General features: G+C 41.5%; 1 protein-coding gene across 2 annotated transcripts; it reads right to left on the reverse strand.

The window, feature by feature from the left end:
- Positions 1-246: 246 nt before the first annotated feature.
- LOC120669714 (probable calcium-binding protein CML21) lies at positions 247-4,130 on the reverse strand. 2 transcript variants are annotated; one of them, XM_039949553.1, is made up of 6 exons: positions 3,961-4,124; positions 3,882-3,914; positions 2,312-2,523; positions 1,624-1,823; positions 1,080-1,254; positions 247-623 (listed from the first exon to the last, which is right to left on the reverse strand). In XM_039949553.1, exons 3-6 carry the CDS (start codon positions 2,505-2,507, stop codon positions 520-522), a joined length of 675 nt encoding a protein of 224 aa, XP_039805487.1. In that variant the 5' UTR covers positions 2,508-2,523; positions 3,882-3,914; positions 3,961-4,124; the 3' UTR covers positions 247-519. The 2 variants fall into 2 exon arrangements, with proteins under 2 accessions (XP_039805487.1, XP_039805488.1); XM_039949554.1 differs by having other exon boundaries at positions 247-620; positions 3,882-4,130.
- Between the last annotated feature and the right edge of the window lie 15,074 nt (positions 4,131-19,204).

The raw sequence follows: 19,204 nt of genomic DNA on the forward strand, positions 1-19,204 counted from the left end.
GTCAATCATCAATTAATTACTATCATTAGAGTCGAAAAGTTACACCCATCCGTGAAAATGTTTTGCAAATAAACTTCGTTTAATACTCCGTGCATGCAAAAGAAATTCGTGCTAGGAACTAGCACACAGAAACCAAACAACATCCTTTGTTCTGTCAGTACAACCGTATCTGGATTAAAAAGAAAAAAAATCATAGAAATGGACTCATTTCATCAGCACAAGTCCAGCCCACTCTATAGACAATCATTCTAGCAAAAGAGACTGGTATAGTGGTATTTGAGGTTTTCATTTCCTGTCTCGTTAATACGTACATACTGTAACATACGATGCAACAGATAGCAACTGTACCATGATACGATTGTTCGGACATACAAGGCATTCTATTAAGAACATAAACATCAAGATGAACAAGCAACCAATGAACACCGACTAATCCTTTCCTCTGTCATTCATTTCCAGCCACTTCTGGGTTGATCTGGTCCTAACAATTGAACAATAACCAGTCTTTGCACTCAGTCTTCATTCATCATCATCCTCATTTTCATCAATCCCTACCCAGCGAGTGAATGCAAACAGAAATTCCTTGAAGCTCACCATGCCGTTCTTGTCCCAATCCATTTCTTCTGGTGCCATTTAAAAAGGGTAAATCAGTAGATGTCAGGATTGGGAAATGACACTGAGTTTCACAACAGCAACCGAAATTATAAAACTGTATTTTTATAATAAGTGACAATTGCTACAAACCATTTGGTAAAAGTTATTGTTAGAGGCTTATAGGGGAACATATTCTGTATATACCATTGGAAAAGTACAACTTTAAATGACTAGAGGTGTTGAACAAGGGTTAGGAAGTTTGTCATTTTCATGAGTAGATGCCTTTCTTTTGAAAGAATCATTTTGATTTAAAGACACTTTCCCCCTAATTCTACTCCTTTTCAGTTTTCCCTGTCAGCAAACACAGGCAGGTATCAGAGACTGGTCCAAACCAGAAGAAAATGTGGTGGTTCACTTCACAAAAAGGCACTTCGACAAAGACTAGTAGGTCGTGGTATGGAGCTACCAAGAAATGGAAAACTCACCAAATCTTTTCATGGCTATACGCCCAGATGAGCGCTCTCCAGCTGTTGTCTCATTTATTGCTTCGATCATCTCATCCTTGCTCACGTACCCATCTTTGTTCTTATCCAGGAAGACAAATGCATCAACCAAGGTCTCAAAAGTTGCCTCAAGATTTCCTAGTCCCATCTTTATTTTCTATGAACTAGGTCAAGGGAACAGGAAAGCGCCTGACAGAAACAGCATAGGAGATCTAAAGTAGAACCTGAATGCAGGAGTTTTTACAGGTACATTGTGCTGAAAATTATATGATCCAATTAGACTTGCATTGTGATGAGAACTTTATGAAAAACAGTTTTCACGTTGATACAGTGCAGTTGCATCTTAAAGTGTGCCAGTAAGAGGCATATTTAATTCTATAAACGAACTACCAACTTTGCTGGTGAAGTTAAGAAACTTTATGTGAAACTAAAATAACATTTGCATGCCTCCGTAGCAACACTACACAGTGTGACAATAAAGCTAAGGAAATATTCAGATTGCTACTATATGAATTATGAAGGATACTGCTTCTGAGACAGCTGGTTCATTAAGAAGGTAAACAAGACACAGAAAGACAATGAACTCATTGAAACTCATGCCCATATCTTCATTTATATCACAAGCTTCAAAGAGATCACATATCTCTTCCTCTGTGAATGAGATTTCCAGCTTCTGAAAACAATGCTTCAGTTCTTCTTTATCTATTTCGCCATTGGAATCTTCATCTGCAAAAAAAAAAAGCAATCCACTTCTTGACACATGAGTTACAATATGAAAAACAGATAAAACCCAAAATAATTAGCACCAGTCAATGAGTACTCGTCAGAGAACAACACTTTGTTCCACATAGCTTGTTTCGATTACTTCCTGTCATACATGATTTCTTTTGAAGTACAAAGTAGAGACTGGATATCTCTAGCTCTCTATGTCTCTACCTTCCAAGCTACAACCATTGTATTATATATTTAAATGCTTAGGAGCTATAAGTACAATGATTCAAATGAATAAATAGAAGACTTATATGTGAAACAGCATTTAATGGGTTACTCAAACTGTCAGGTTTGGTTCTGAATATTGAGAATACTGTTGATAAGATATGCTTCATCACCCCCATCACAGGATTGCCCCCATTCAAATTTCACAAACTATATGCATGAAAGGATATTAGAGAGTGATTGGGGGTTCAGAGTACAGGCAAAGGTGTAGGACTCACCAAATTGCTCGAAGATAGTCTTGCATTTCCTAAAACTCTCATCGATTTTGGGAAACTTCATGACAATACCATCGAACGATTTCAGTGAAGTTCCATGTGACGCTCTCTGCTGCATGGCATCCACCATCTTCGCCTCCAGATTTGAACCATGGAAACTCCGCTTGTTGGTGTCTTGCCGTCCAAGTACAGCCCCCATGCTAGCAGTTCAGATACTAACCCCAAAAATAAATCAGTAAAAGAAGCCCCCAATCGGCTACACACGGTGTAGGAAAGTAGGATGCGTATAATGTGGTCGATATATTGCTTGAGCCCCTTGGGCGGTATATATAGGAGTACATGGCTTGGAGGGCAAGTAGCCTCTCCTAGAGATAAGGAAGGTTATCCCGGGATTACAATCGATCATAAACTAACTATATTCGGAGTTGCCTAATATACTCTAACATCCCCCCAGTCGTAGCGGTAGCAACACGAACGGTCAGACTGGAGAACAATGGAGACGTATCCCCCCTGCAGTCGGAACGCCGGTGCGAAAGCTTTGACTGGAGACTCATGCAGATGATAGCCCTTTAGTGCTGTAGTAGCCGAAGTCGAGGTGGACGTGGTCGAAGCCGTGGAGGGAGCGCGGGTCGAAGCGTCGTTGAGATGCTCGAGTACACAAACTCAGCAGCTTCTAGCCGAAGACAGCAGCAGGACGGTGCGGCGGATGATGATGGTAGACGGCGTGTTCTGCAACTTAGGTCACGCTCAGGACAGGGGTGGCGACAGCGTAGGTTGCAGCAAGTGTCGCGCTCAGATCGGGGTGGCGACGACGTCTTCCTTCAGGAACATCGGCGGCGATGTCCGCGCGAGAACAGCTGGAGGCGACCATGTAGGAAAGTAGGATGCGTATAATGTGGTCGATATATTGCTTGAGCCCCTTGGGCGGTATATATAGGAGTACATGACTTGGAGGGCAAGTAGTCTTTCCTAGAAATAAGGAAGGTTATCCCGGGATTACAATCAATCATAAACTAACCATATCCGGAGTTGCCTAATATACTCTTTAATATACTCTTAACACACGGAGCACCTGAAATCTGAAAAATGAATAGCAACCGAGTTAAGCATCATCGGTCAGGCATGCACAGCTGTTCCAGGTAGCACAATACTATCACGCAAGTAGTGGAAGCAATCAAGACACCAAACAAGAACAGGAGGCTGTCTGAAACTCTGAACTCCGAACAAATTGATTGAGTCACAAGAACAGGATTTCAGCATCGTAATCACACACCGTATCCGTATGCAAGCATGGGATCGGAAACAGTAGCATATACATCAACAAGAAACAACGGAGTATCTTTTTAAAAAAAAGAAGAGGATATCAGGATTATCCTTATCCCCTTTGTTCCCGATTCCACCTGAGGGAAGGGGAATCCTAGCCACCTGGTTCTCAGAGCACCAACTATATTCCATCCAAAGTAAATCAAGAAGCAAGAAGCTGCGTACGCTCAAGAAGATCGACACGCGCTAGCGCTGAATCAAACGGCGGCGAGAAGGTGGGGGGAAAGATTGCAAGACGAGGAGCGCTTGCCTGGGACGCCGCCGCCTCGCGGCACCAGGAGAGTCCGGTTTCGGGGAGAGCAGGAAGGATCGGCGATGTGGTTCCCGCGCGGAATCCAGCGGGCTGGCGCTCGGAATCGAGGGGGAAAGGTGGGAGCTTTGGCTTTCGGGAGGAGGGAATTCGCAGGAGGATTATTCGATTCCAGCCGGCTGAGCTCAGCAGCAGCTGGTCCGTTGCGGAGAGCAGCGTGCTGCGTGCGGCGGCAGCACGGCAGCCGGCAGGTGGGATAGCCCCTGGCCCTGTTCCACTTCCACTCCACGTCGGACGGTGGGCCACTGCCTCGCCGACAGGTGGGGTCCACAGTGGCTCCGCTCCACTGACATACTGGCCCGCCGGCGCTGAGGGCGGTGGGGTAGGTGCAGTGTTTTCCTTACCGATAGGTAACCGCCGGTTACCGCCGATTTTTACCGATACCGCTACTAGGCGGCAACCCATACCGGTGGTAAATTTCGAAAAATTTCGTCCGAATTTAAAATTTTCAAAAATATTTGAAATAAAAAAGGAAAAAATATGGTAAGAAAGTAGAGATAACATACATCATTCTGATATAGAACATGTTCAAATATTTGACTGTTTGGGCACTCAAAAAAATAAAAAAACTTTCGGACCGGTAATCCCGAGCGGTATCCTCTAATCCCGAGCGGTATTCGGCGTTTTCCGAGCGGAAATCGGCGCGTTTGGACAGGAAACCACTGCATTGTGAGTATTTCTTGATTTTACATTGATTTTTAGATGTTTGTTGTATAGCTATATTCAAAAACATGTGTTCATATTAGCTATATGGATCCATTTGTTCATGGTAGTTGGATGTTAATTTGTTCATTTTAGCTATATGTATATATGTGTGTTCATATTTCAAATATGTACATATATTTTCATTTGTTCATTTGTTCATTTGGACCGGAAACCACTACTATGTATTATACATATTGACGATGATGGTTTGTGAGGACTATGGTTGTGATGATTTGCATGGACTATTGTTGTGATGATCTATATGGACTATGGATGTGAATTTCTATTTTTATGGATATGAACTTCTATTCTATGTATGTGTAAATGTTATATAATTGTTTGATATATATCATCAGTAATGATATTTACAAAATTACGGTGAAATACTACCAAAATTTTTAATTTTCCAAAGTCATACGGTGTTTACCGGTTAAAAACGACGGTTACCGGTCGGTAAACATCGATTACCGGTCGGTAAACATCGATTACCGGTCGGTAAACATCGATTATCGGTCGGTAAACAACGGTTACTGGTTTTTTGAATTTGAATTGTCATTTCGAGCGGTTTCTAGCGGTTTTCGGCGATTTACCGCCGGTTTACCGATACCGCTAGTTGGCGAAAATCGCTTTACCGTCGATAAAGTGAACCCTGGTAGGTGTCGCTGCGGCGACACGAGCGTCCGCTGTCGCTTGGGCGTTGGGATGACCGGCGGGGCGATGACTTCGCTTGCCGAGATAAACACGCTGCCGCCTGCCGGCGTGGATGTAGCCGAACGGGTCGGTGGTGACACCTCGACTCCTGGAGACTCGAGCGGTCAAATCTTCCGTCGGACGATACACCATGGGGCATCAGCACAATTTCAAATGATATCTATAGATGATGTTCATGATTTCATATAAGTAAGGCCGTGTTTAGTTACAAAATCAAAATTCCAAAAAAAATTTCCGGCACCTGCATGGAGACTTAAATCTAGACGAAATAAAAAACGCATTACGACTGCTGTTTGTAAATGGCGAGACGAATCTAATGAACCTAATTAGGATGTAATTAGATGCTAAATTGCTACAGTAATGCTACAGTAAATACCCTCTAATGACGGATTAATTAGGCTCATTAGATTCGTCTCGCGATTTACAGACGAGTTCTGTAATTATTTTTGTGATTAGTCTATGTTTAGTACTTCAAATGTAGAAAGATGTCTTTTTCAAAAACTTTACAACGCGCAGCTAAACACGGCCTAAGACATTATCTTTAAAAGTACACTCTACAACCTATAGTTAGTGTATAGGCTAATAAATTTATTCTCTTTTCTATCCACATATCATATTTATTTTTCATCTATGACGAAAATACTACACTCTCACAGTGCAAACTTAATAGTGTCTGGTGTTCATGATTTCATGTTGAAACCGAATTTTTTTTATGAAACGTTGAAACCGAATTTTGCGTGAGATCCGGTTTCTTCCTCTCTCGTTTCTCTAATTTATTATAGTATCACATAAACTAAAAGTTTTATGTGGTAATATAGACATCATTCTACATCATGAAAGGTTGCGAATGGCCTCATGGGTTGCTCTTGGGAGGGGGGGGGGGGGGTCGTCTCTATCGTCTCGGCAAGCAGTTGAACGCAAAGTTTGTTATCCTAGGAGAAATCGAAACACATCGAATTGTTTCCGAGAATGACGCCGAACTACGATTTTGGCGTCCAGCGTAAAGGGAATTTAGGACCGTGTCGCTGTCTCTCGTGATGCATCGACACAGGCGACAGATGCAATTTGATAATTTGTATATGAATACGCCGAGAGGAACGACACACTCGCAAACAAACAATGCAAACGCGATGGTGAGGTGGTAAAGGGCCATAATATTTTTTGCTTAGACCCTGTTTAGTTTCCACCCCGTAAACGCAAAAACACAAAAATTTGCAAAAGAATCTTGCTAATTTGAAGTACTAAATGAAGTCTATTTACAAAACTTTTTGCATTGATGGGCTGTAAATCGCGAGACGAATTTAATGAGCCTACTTAATCCATGATTTGCAACAGTGATGCTACAGTAGCCATCCGCTAATTATTAATTAATCATGGATTAATTAGCATCATTAGATTTGTATCGCGATTTACAACACATCTGTGCAAAAAATTTTGTAAATAGACTTCATTTAGTACTTCAAATTGTTAAGATTCTTTTGCAAAAAAAATTTGCAAAAAGAAATAAACACGGCCTTAGATAATCTAAGAATCGGGTCCTAAAAAAATCGGGCTCTAATCTTATTCAATTTTGAGCTAAAAAATTAAGAGCCAAGTAGGATTGTGAAGAGAGCATTAGGACCATAGTCCATTAACAGACTAACAGCGAACAACCTACCATGCTGAGTTTACTATTCGGAGAGCATCACGGATGTTTCAAGTTAAAGTAAAAAATGAACTTCCAAATGAAACATTCATAGTTTTTTTTTGTGAAACCTAATAAGCATTCAAAGTTTGGAACCCTCAAAACTTGTCACTTCGTTTGACATAAAAAGCGGATGAAAAACAAAAGTCAATCAACTGGTCACTAGTCCGATTCTTGTCAATTACTCTCGTTGTTTCCTTTCAATAGATCTATTCTCTGGAACTAAAATGTGTCTTTTGATAGTCCTATTTGAGTTGCCGTCTCAAATCTGAGACGAATCATCATTTCTATTCCATGCGTAGTAACTTCCCTAGAAAAAAATAAAAAATGGTGCTTGCATATGATGATGTCATACCAAGGAGTCTTTGCGGAAAATTATTTACACCAACGAGGAGTATATGATGTGATGATGTAATTTATATACTATATAGATGACACTCATTAAAGTCATTAACTCTATTTCTCTCAACATACAAGCTATCCACATAATTATCTAAAAAAAATCCTCATCATATAGGAACCCACTATATCATACGCCACATCACCATCCACTAGGATCATCTATTTATGTCTTCTACCAATTTTCTATAACATAAGTGTTTCTACTTTCAAATTTCACCTTAAAATTTTATTTAAAAAAATCTCGCAGCAACGCGCGGGATATTACCAAGTGATTATTAATTAATTGGGAGCTAATTGGGCAGATGAGGGGGTAGTAAAATGTCTCAAATTTAGTCTAGATAATCTAAGGACCCGATCCTAAAGGGCTGGGCTCTAATCCTGTATAATTTTGAGATAAAAATATATAAGGACCAAGTTTAATTATGAAAAGACCACTAGATCCATGATCCATTATCACCTCTAGATGAGACACAAAATGCGAGCTATCCACATGCTTATTATTATCATTATTAATTTATTTGAAAATGGAAGGTGCTTATAATGAAATAAACAACATTTGCCGGTGGTGGTGTGTAGGGATGCAATATATATATATATATATATATATATATATATATATATATATATATATATATATATATATATATATATATATATATATATATATAGGGTTATTGGGTCGACTTAAAAAATTAATAAAATAAACTAGAATGTCATTCTATGTAAGTAATTTAGGAGGAGAAATAATCTAGAGTAGCGTACCATCATAATTAATTAGCTTATCCAAAAAACACTACGGAATACCTACTTGCATCCTAAGTGGTGCGCTCTTAGTGATGTATAGACTGATCATCATATTAGTATAAGTTTTTTATTTGTGCATGTACCATGCAGTGCCATGCCTGACTTGCTGGTAGAGGAGAGTTCTAATGTGATAGACCCGTATTAGATAAATCAAAGAATCAGTTGTGCTTTTGGCTTATATGTAGAATGTGTATTGTGGTGGTTTGTAGGGTCGAGATGGCGGACTAGAGGGGGGTGAATAGTCCTTTCTAAAACTAATTTCTCCGGCTAACCGAAACTTAAGCGGAATTGAAACTATTCGCTTAGCCAAGACTTCACCCCTCTAACTATGACTCTAAGGCACCTCTAAAAAGATCCTACACAAAGCAAATAGAGTGCCAATCTAGTAAGAGCTCTCCTAACAATTCTAATGCCAAGTCATACAAGCCTAAGCACTAGTACTTCACAAACCGGGGGAGTTCCTATACAATTCTAATGAGCAAAAGCACAAAGCCAAACCTAAACTCACTAGATGCTCAAGGACAAGGATACACAATCCAAATCCAAGAGCTCAACTTGCTTAGCTACACAATCTAAGCAAGAGCAACTAATTAAGCTACACAAGCTAACTAGTTACACTAGGATCTCTACTTCTAGCTACACAAGCAAGAAGATGATTAGCAAGCTACACAAACTAACTAATCATTAGAGAGCAACTACACAAGCACAAGATATAGATGAATGTAAATACAAGGCTTGTGATTTGGAGAATGCAAACCACCGAGAAGAGTAGACAAGATTGACACGGTGATTTTTATCCCGAGGTTCACTTGGTTGCCACCAAGCTAATCCCCGTTGAGACAAACTCCAAGGTTGCCGCCGATCCTCTTGCTAGTGGTGACTCTCAAGTCACACTCTCCCACGTGGAGTGCTCACACCGAGCTCTAGCACATGATCCGGCCGGACCACTTGTTGCTCTTCACGTCTCGCTCAACCAGAGTTGCTCTTCGCGGCTCCCGCGGGGTGAGCACAATACCCCTCACAATCTCTTCTCCGGAGCACCGCACAATCTTCTGCGGGCTTCAACGGAGCCTCTTGCCACCAAGCCGTCTAGGAGGTGGCAACCTCCAAGAGTAACAAGCACACCGGCTTGCAACACAATCACCTAGTGCCACTCGATGCAATCACTCAAAGCAAACGCACTGAATCGCTCTCTCACTCGATCGGATGATTACTATCAAGTTAGAGTGAGTAAAGGGCTCTCAAGCACTCTCACACATGGACACCAAGTCTCCAAGGTGCTCAGCAACCTCAAATGGCCGGCCACACCTTCTATTTATAGAGGGAGGCCCCAAACTAGCCGTTACACTCAAAACCCGTGAAAACAGAGTTTTCGCGGACTGTCCGCCTCACAGAAACCGGACCGTCCGCCATTTAAAACCAACGGCTAGAACTGCAATGATTATGTGTCAGAGTCGACCGTTAGAGCCCTGGGCGGACTGTCCGCACCCCTGGGGCGGACCGTCCGCGGTTCAAAACTTCGAACCAACCGATTTGCAAACGTCTATGACTAAATCTGAAAGTGACCGGCGGACTGTCCGCTCCCCAGGGGCGGACCGTCTGCCGTTCAAAAGGTCAGCACACACAGAAACCGCAGTGTTTGTCCCAGAATTTTTAGTAGGAGGCGGACCATCCGCCCCCAAGGGCCGGACCGTCCGCAGTACAATTTGGACACCCAAGACAGAACTACCAAGTTTCTGCGCCCGTTTCAGCTTTTAAAGGCGGACCGTCCGCCCCCATGGACCAGACGGTCCGCAGTTCATTTTGGACCACCAACAGAGCCAAAAACAGTTCTGTTCGAGCTCATCCGAGATAACGGCGGACCATCCGCCCCCAAGGAGCGGACCGTCCGCAGGTCTATTTCCAGCAGAAATGTATCTCAGTAAAACGGCCATAACTCTTAGATCAAATGTCCAAATTTGGTGATCTTGGACTCTATGGAAAGCTTATTCAGAGGGCTACACATCCTAACTGAATATTTGATCCAAAACACAATGGATCAAAATAGTATTTCACTCCAAGAGCCAACCTATTCTCCGAAGAACACCGAAAAGCCTTTCTTGTTTCCCCAAGTTGCTAAACATCAACTCCAACTCTTTCTCCTTTGCAAATGTGCCAACACCACCACGTGAACAATACCATGTGCATGTGTGTTAGCATTTCACAAATGTTTTCAAAGGATTTTCACTTGAACTCACCACGCCACTCGATCCTAGCAACATCGCAATGTTAGATCGCTCAAGTGGCACTAGATGACCGATATGCAAACAAGTTTGCCCCTCTTGATAGTACGGCCATCTATCCTAAATCCGGTCATGCACTTCTCTACACAACCTTTGACCGGTGAAATGAAATGCCTTACAAGTCATACCTTTGCCTTGCGCATTCCATTTCATATTCCCAGATGTTGATGCCACACAAGCACCAAACTCCACCAAGCCTTTTGATCATCATCATGAGTCAACACTTGGCTTGATCTTTCTTAAATGATATGATCCACTCCATATCATCACATGACCTCTTTGGTCCATCGATCTTGACCTTGCTCGCTCTTCACCGTTGCCTCGGTCCATCGGCGCCAAATCTTGCCCAAGCTTCACCGTCTCGCGGTCCCTCGCTTCAAAGCCTTGACTTGCCCTTCTCCATTGCAACCGGTCCATCAAGCCAAGACTTGTCTTGATCTTCTCCACTTTGGTCACATAACTCCATGTCATGTCTCATATGCAATGAGCTTCTCGATCACACTATATGAGCATAGCATCAACCCTTAGCCATTTCTCCTCCATGGCACATGTTGCTCATACTAGTGTCTTTGTGTGGACTAATCTCCTGTGTATCTCAACATAAACACTTATTAGTCCAGCTAAGTTGTCACTCAATTACCAAAACCAAACAAGGGCCTTTTAATCTCCCCCTTTTTGGTAATTGATGACAACTCTACAAAGATATGGAAATTAAGCATATTCCAAGCTAGCACTTCACACACGTGTAAATAGCTAACTTGGTTTGGATTTTATGTTTCTTATCCACCATTAAGACCACTTGTAAAAGATTGGATAAGAACCATAAAAATCCGACTTGGTAGTGATAACTCCCCTTACATGTGTGCTCAAGAGATTTGGTTTTAAACTCACACACATGCATAAATAAGAAATTTGTGGGATTGTTATCACTACTAAGTGATGCTAAGGTATATAGGTTAAACCTTTGAAGCGTGATACCAATTTGAGTTGCATCCTTGAAGTTCATTCCTTAGCATCAATGAGTAACTAGACATTCATCAAAAACTCAAGATACCTCATGAGATCAACAATATTAGCAAGGCTCTTGATTTACTTGTAAAAAAATGTCTAGCTACAATCTATGCATGCTAGTTATCAAATCATCAATCAAGTTCTATGACTAGCATACATCACACACAAGCAATGCATATATAAATTTTAAAACTTATGCAAATGCAAGCAAGCACATGAATATGCACAAATCAAATGCAAACAACCAAGTTCATGAGCTTGCTCCCCCCACTTGTGTGCTCCTCTTGTCCAAGAATATTGATCCTCCTCAATATTGCTTCTCTTGATCCATGTCCATGATCGCACTCTCATCTCATCTCCCCCTTTGTCATCCAATGATAATTCATATCTTTGTTCATTCCCCTACTTGTGTGCTACTCTTGTCCAAGAATATTGATCCTCCTCAATATTACTTCTCTTTATCCATATCCATGATCACACTCTCATCTCATCTCCCCCTTTGTCATCCAAGGATAATTCATATCTTTGTTCATTCCTCTCCCCCTTTGTCATCAATGACCATAAAAAGGGCCGAAACCACATGAAATTGGCCATGTGAAGATCAATGGCTACCACTTGAAGTTGTACCTCTTGTACTTGTAGGGTTACCACTTGAATACCCCTTGTAGTTAATCATATGAAGCGCTTGTGGTTTGATACAAAGAGTTGGACTTGGGTAGATGGTTGAGTCTTGAATCTTCATTTTTGATGGATACTTTCAAGTTGATTGGAATTGACACCACTTGTAACAACAACATCTGGAAGCATGAAGACCACCTTGAAATGCCACATGTAGGACAATAGTAGGATTCTTGACCTTGATACGTTGTAGTGGGGCTCCTCCCCCTATGTCAAAGTGTTTGTCAATCTACTTGAATCTTGAGCTCTTCTTGATGAGGGTAGCTTTCTTGATTTGAATTGATCACTTAAAGTTGAGGATCACTTGTGGAATCACCATTGTTGCACTAGATCTACTTGAACGAATACTACTTGTATGACCATGTATATCACTTGTAGAGATACAATGATATACCTTTTGTTGAATCTAGTATCACTTGTAAAATCATGATGGACCACTTTGTTGAATTTGACATTGATAACCAATTCTTGAACTAGATTGTTTCCATGAGCTTATTTCTCTTCGACTTGATCTAGACTACTTGCCCAAATAATTCAACTCGGTTTGAACCAATGACAAGCTTCTTCACACCTCATTCTAAGGGTTATCTTGACAATGTTGAGTTAAACACTTGAAAGCTCATTTTCTAGATCAACTACTTGGGTTTACTAGCTCATGAACATGTCATATGTTACCACTAGATCATATCAAGCATAGAAGCAATAGTGGCATCATAAAACATTTAAAAATATTTTATTTTTCATGAATGATTACTATATATGACTATATGCACTAATCATGTCCTTAGCATAGTATGAATGCATATGTCAAGCAATTTCACCTTGCTATGTTGGAGTAGAGGATAATCATTAGATTCCAATTTAGCTCTCCAACTAGCATCATGAAGTCCAATTATAATAGCTTGGTGAAGACAATGAATATCAATATGAAAACCATTCTTCACCCATATGAAATGAATACCACTTATCATCAAATACACTATCTTGTTGTGGTTGGCTTGCTCCATCTCTTTGATTTTTTTGCTTGCTTGAGAGAATACCACTTGAATATACTTGAACTATCATAAATCTCTCTATGTTGGGTGTTGCTTGCTTTCCTTGATCAACCCATTTGTTAGTTTCCACTAAGCATCTCCAATGACTCTAGATTACCACTTACATGTCGGCCTTCCAAGCATCTTGCTTGTCCATCCCACATTGGGCCGGTCCCTCTCCCGGGAGAAGTAATCTCTCCAAGAACCATTCTTGACACTCACTTAAATGACTTTGGTTGATTGATCAAGATGATGGACTATAAATGATGAATAATCTTCAAGTCTTCTTTCTTTCTATTTTGTTTAGTCTTGATCTTCCAATTTGAGTACCAAAAAAGTGATAAGTACACTCAAATGGCCTTGTACCCAACACTTGTTATGCTTCTAGCTCCTCTCAAAACCAAACCTAGGTTCCTCAACCATTTATAAAGATGATTCCAACTTGAGGACCTTTGTAGCTCATGATAAGTCTAGCTGTTAGGATCCTCCTGAAAACATCAAGAGCGGACCGTCCGCAGTCCATGAGCGGACCGTCCGCAACCTAACTTTAACATGAGCCCTGAACTGAAAAACCACAACTGGTAGATTCTTTTTTAATACTGGCGGACTGTCCGCAGACCCTTGGCAGACCGTCCGCGCATTGCTCAGTAGACAACCCATCGGTGTATCAGAAGATTGCAGGTTGAACCGATGATCAGCGGACCGTCCGCGGTCTTTTGGCGGACTGTCCGCAGTGTAATTTTGCGGCTTAAAACTTTTCTGCAGAGACTCTAGTAAACAAGTCTCATGAACTGCAGACCGTTCGCCTCTTACCCGCGGACTGTCTGCACTACCAAATTTCAGACAGCCCAGAACTTTTCCAATTTTCACAATTTCAACTTTGAATTGGGATCATTGCTCAAATAAAATTTCCAAAAATCTCAAAACTAGCATGAACACCATCCAAAAACTCATATGAGTGAGTAAGAATGAGAAATCAAAAATAAATCGAGTAAAATTAAGGAAACTCATAAATACCCCATAAATGCTTTGAAAATTCAGAAATTTAAAGCAAAGAGTGCATATAAGAACCAAATGCCATATGTACTAGTTTCCAAGTCACATTTGAGAAGTCAATGACATGTAGCTCATTTCTCAACTTGCAAAAAGATTTTCATCCAAAAACGAGATTCAACTCAAATAAGTTTGCAAGCCATCAAATATTTCCAATGAATTTCTCACAACTAGAATAAAATACTTGTATGTTGTAGCACTTGGACTTCATTGTTTTGACTTGGCATTGGGCTGAATATATATGCAAAGAAAACTTCAATTCCTTGATTCAATCATAAGATAAAAATATGAATTTAATTTGAATCAAGCCTCCAATGCATTTGGTACCTACACACATTCATCCACGTTTTGATGGTACCCAAACTAGGTTGGGTCCTCTCAAGCTAGGAGCAACATACTTTGGCAATGCCTTAGTATGAATAGCGGGATGTTTTCCAATAGTAACAAATGAGGTACCATTACCATCCTTTTTAAGCATAATATTTGCATCAATTGAAATAGGCTTAGAATTGTTACCTAAGGGACATGAATAAGCCATGTGTCCCCTTTCCCGACATAAGTAGCATCTTCTCTTTTGTTGAGCCTTTTCTTCCTTACTCATTTGATGCTTCTTATTGCCTTGCTTCTCATAGTTTGCTTGAGCCTTCTTCTCAAGCTTGTTTGGGCAACCCGAAGCTAGGTGACCCAATATTGCACAACTATGGCACTTGATGTGAGCATGTGGATTCTTCTCTTGAATCTTGTTCTTGCTCAACATCTTGGCATCTTGAATGTGAGTTGGATGCCTTGCTCTTGCCTTGCCACCCCTTCTTGTTCTCTTTTTCATCATCTTCAAGTCATCAACTTGATCATCATGGTTGATCTTGACTTGAGGTTGGGGTACCTTCTCTTGCTCAACTTGTGACTTTGGTTGAGGTTCTTGTTGCTTCACCAATTGCTTGGTTGGGCACATTGAGGTGAGGTGACCCCAAGTGCGGCACTTGAAGCATTTGACATATTTAAGTTTCTCTTCTTCCTTCTTCAACTTGAGCTTTTCTTTGTTGGGGCAACCAATTGCAAGATGTCCCATCTCAAGGCATTGAAAGCACATGAAATGAGATAGCTTCATTTCTTCTTACTTCTTCATCTTTCTATTATATTTATTCTTGCCCCATTTCTTGCCTTTGGCTTTGCTCTTGTTGGAACCAATGTCACTCATGTCACCGAAGCTTCTTTGATTTTTTATTATGCTTTCAAGGGTGACTTTTGATTTTGTCCACCTCTCTATCTTGTTTCTCAAATACTTCACTTCATTTTTAAGTTCATTGTTCTCCTTCAAGAGTTTAGTCTCACAAGACATAAAGTAGGACAAGCATCTAATTGTGAAGAACATGGCTTAGATAATAGATCATCACATGAGGTGGATACATGCTTCTTGCCTACATCACAAGGGTTAGCAATATTTTGCAATTGATCCTTTGACCCATGTGATGAGATCTCACTAGTTTTAATTCCTTTACTAGAAAATTTGTTAGTGAGTAAAGCATGGTCTAGTACCAAATTCTCATGAGCAACACTAAGCTCCTCATGAGTCAATTTTAGCTCCTCATGTGACCAACTTATGACATAAAGTAGATGCTTTTGTTGTTCACATGTGTCTTTGAGAAAAGAGTTTTCTTTTTCAAATTTGATTGTTTTGGATAACACTTCCTCAAATAATTTGGTCAAGCTAGCATATCTACTCAATAGCTCATCACATTGCAATTTGATACATTTGTGTCACCTTGTGACATGAAGCAATGTGGCGATGGAGATAAGCTTGACGTAGCAATACCATCCGTGCATGAGCCAACTTGATCATCAAGTGTGCTTGGAGTAGAATCATAATTTGCAACACTTGAATCATCATCATCAATCATGTCAAGTGAACTTGTTGTAGATTGATTATCATCATCATCACTGGACCATGAGGTGGAGCAATCTTCCACAACCACCATGTCATGGATGTGCTCATCATCCTCATGCACTTCCTCCTTGGTCTTATAATCATCATGATCATCGGAGGGCGCCCCATATTTCTCATTTAGATAACTCCAAATCTCATGGGCGGTTTTCTTGTCCATGATCTCACCAAGAATGCAATTATGCAAAGATCTAAACAAGATGTTAGTAGCTTGGATGTCTAGATCTAGGCATTTCTCTTGTGTTGGAGTTAGATTTCCTTCATCTAACACATGAGAAAAACCTACATCCACCATCCACCACATTTGAGGGCAAATAAATTTAAAATTGCATATCATCCAATTTTTCAACCGTGCAAAATGTGTGCCATAAAAAATATGTGGACACTCAACATCTAGCCCATAAGTCGCCATCCTCTCGAGTCGGTAAGGACCACAAATGAGAAACCTCGGCTCTGATACCACTTGTAGGGTCGAGATGGCGGACTAGAGGGGGGGTGAATAGTCCTTTCTAAAACTAATTTCTCCGGCTAACCGAAACTTAAGCGGAATTGAAACTATTCGCTTAGCCAAGACTTCACCCCTCTAACTATGACTCTAAGACACCTATAAAAAGATCCTATACAAAGCAAATGGAGTGCCAAGCTAGTAAGAGCTCTCCTAACAATTCTAATGCCAAGTCATACAAGCCTAAGCACTAGTACTTCACAAACCGGGGGAGCTCCTACACAATTCTAATGAGCAAAAGCACAAAGCCAAACCTAAGCTCACTAGATGCTCAAGGACAAGGATACACAATCCAAATCCAAGAGCTCAACTTGCTTAGCTACACAATCTAAGCAAGAGCAACTAATTAAGCTATACAAGCTAACTAGTTACACTAGAATCTCTACTTCTAGCTACACAAGCAAGAAGATGATTAGCAAGCTACACAAGCTAACTAATCACTAGAGAGCAACTACACAAGCACAAGATATAGATGAATGTAAATACAAGGCTTGTGATTTGGAGAATGCAAACCACCGAGAAGAGTAGACAAGATTGACATGGTGATTTTTATCCCAAGGTTCACTTGGTTGCCACCAAGCTAATCCCCGTTGAGACAAGCTCCAAGGTTGCCGCCGATCTTCTTGCTAGTGGTGACTCTCAAGTCACACTCTCCCACGTGGAGTGCTCACACCGAGCTCTAGCACATGATCCGGCCGGACCACTTGTTGCTCTTCACGTCTCGCTCAACTAGAGTTGCTCTTCGCGGCTCCCGCGGGGTAAGCACAATACCCCTCACAATCTCTTCTCCGGAGCACCGCACAATCTTCTTGCGGGCTTCAACGGAGCCTCTTGCCACCAAGCAGTCTAGGAGGTGGCAACCTCCAAGAGTAACAAGCACAACGGCTTGCAACACCATCACCTAGTGCCACTCGATGCAATCACTCAAAGCAAACGCACTAGAATCGCTCTCTCACTCGATCGGATGATTACTATCAAGTTAGAGTGAGTAGAGGGCTCTCAAGCACTCTCACACATGGACACCAAGTCCCCAAGGTGCTCAGCATCCTCAAACGGCCAGCCACACCTTCTATTTATAGAGGGAGGTCCCAAACTAGCCGTTACACTCAAAACCCGTGAAAACAGAGTTTTTGCGGACTGTCCGCCTCACAGAAACTGGACCGTCCGCCATTCAAAACCAACTGCTAGAACTGCGGTTCAAAACTTCGAACCAACCGATTTGCAAACGTCTCTGACTAAATCTGGAAGTGACCGGCGGACTGTCCGCTCCCCAGGGGCGGACCGTCCGCCGTTCAAAAGGTCAGCACACACAGAAACCACAGTGTTTCTATCCCAGAATTTTCAGTAGGAGGCGGACCGTCCGCCCCCAAGGGCCGGACTGTCCGCAGTACAATTTGGACACCCAAAACAGAACTACCATGTTTCTGCGCCCGTTTCAGCTTTTAAAGGCGGACCGTCCGACCCCATGGACCAGACGGTCCGCAGTTCATTTTGGACCACCAACAGAGCCAAAAACGGTTCTGTTCGAGCTCATCCGAGATAACGGCGGACTGTCCGCCCCCAAGGAGCGGACCGTCCGCAGGTCTATTTCCAGCAGAAATGTATCTCGGTAAAACGGCCATAACTCTTAGCTCCAATGTCCAAATTTAGTGATCTTGGACTCTATGGAAAGCTTATTCAGAGGGCTACACATCCCAACTGAATATTTGATCCAAAACACAATGGATCAAAACAGTATTTCACTCCAAGAGCCAACCTATTCTCCGAAGAACACCGAAAAGCCTTTCTTGTTTCCCCAAGTTGATAAACATCAACTCCAACTCTTTCTCATTTGCAAATGTGCCAACACCACCACGTGAACAACACCATGTGCATGTGTGTTAGCATTTCACAAACGTTTTCAAAGGATTTTCACTTGAACTCACCACGCCACTCGATCCTAGCAACATCGCAATGTTAGATCGCTCAAGTGGCACTAGTTGACCGATATGCAAACAAGTTTGCCCCTCTTGATAGTATGGCCATCTATCCTAAATCCGGTCGCTCGCTTCAAAGCCTTGACTTGCCCTTCTCCATTGCAACCGGTCCATCAAGCCAAGACTTGTCTTGATCTTCTCCACTTTGGTCACATAACTCCATGTCATGTCTCATATGCAATGAGCTTCTCGATCACACTATATGAGCATAGCATCAACCCTTAGCCATTTCTCCTCCATGGCACATGTTGCTCATACTAGTGTCTTTGTGTGGACTAATCTCCTGTGTATCTCAACATAAACACTTATTAGTCCAGCTAAGTTGTCACTCAATTATCAAAACCAAACAAGGGCCTTTTATGGTCGCCATCTTTTTGGCACTGTAGGTTTTGCGGTGCTATTAGGAACACAGTTTTTTGGTGCTACCAAGAACGCAAGCGGATCAGACAAGAACCACTACAAGTATGTCGGATGCC

Source organism: Panicum virgatum, chromosome 4N (assembly GCF_016808335.1).
Source record: "Panicum virgatum strain AP13 chromosome 4N, P.virgatum_v5, whole genome shotgun sequence".
Taxonomy (NCBI): domain Eukaryota; kingdom Viridiplantae; phylum Streptophyta; class Magnoliopsida; order Poales; family Poaceae; genus Panicum; species Panicum virgatum.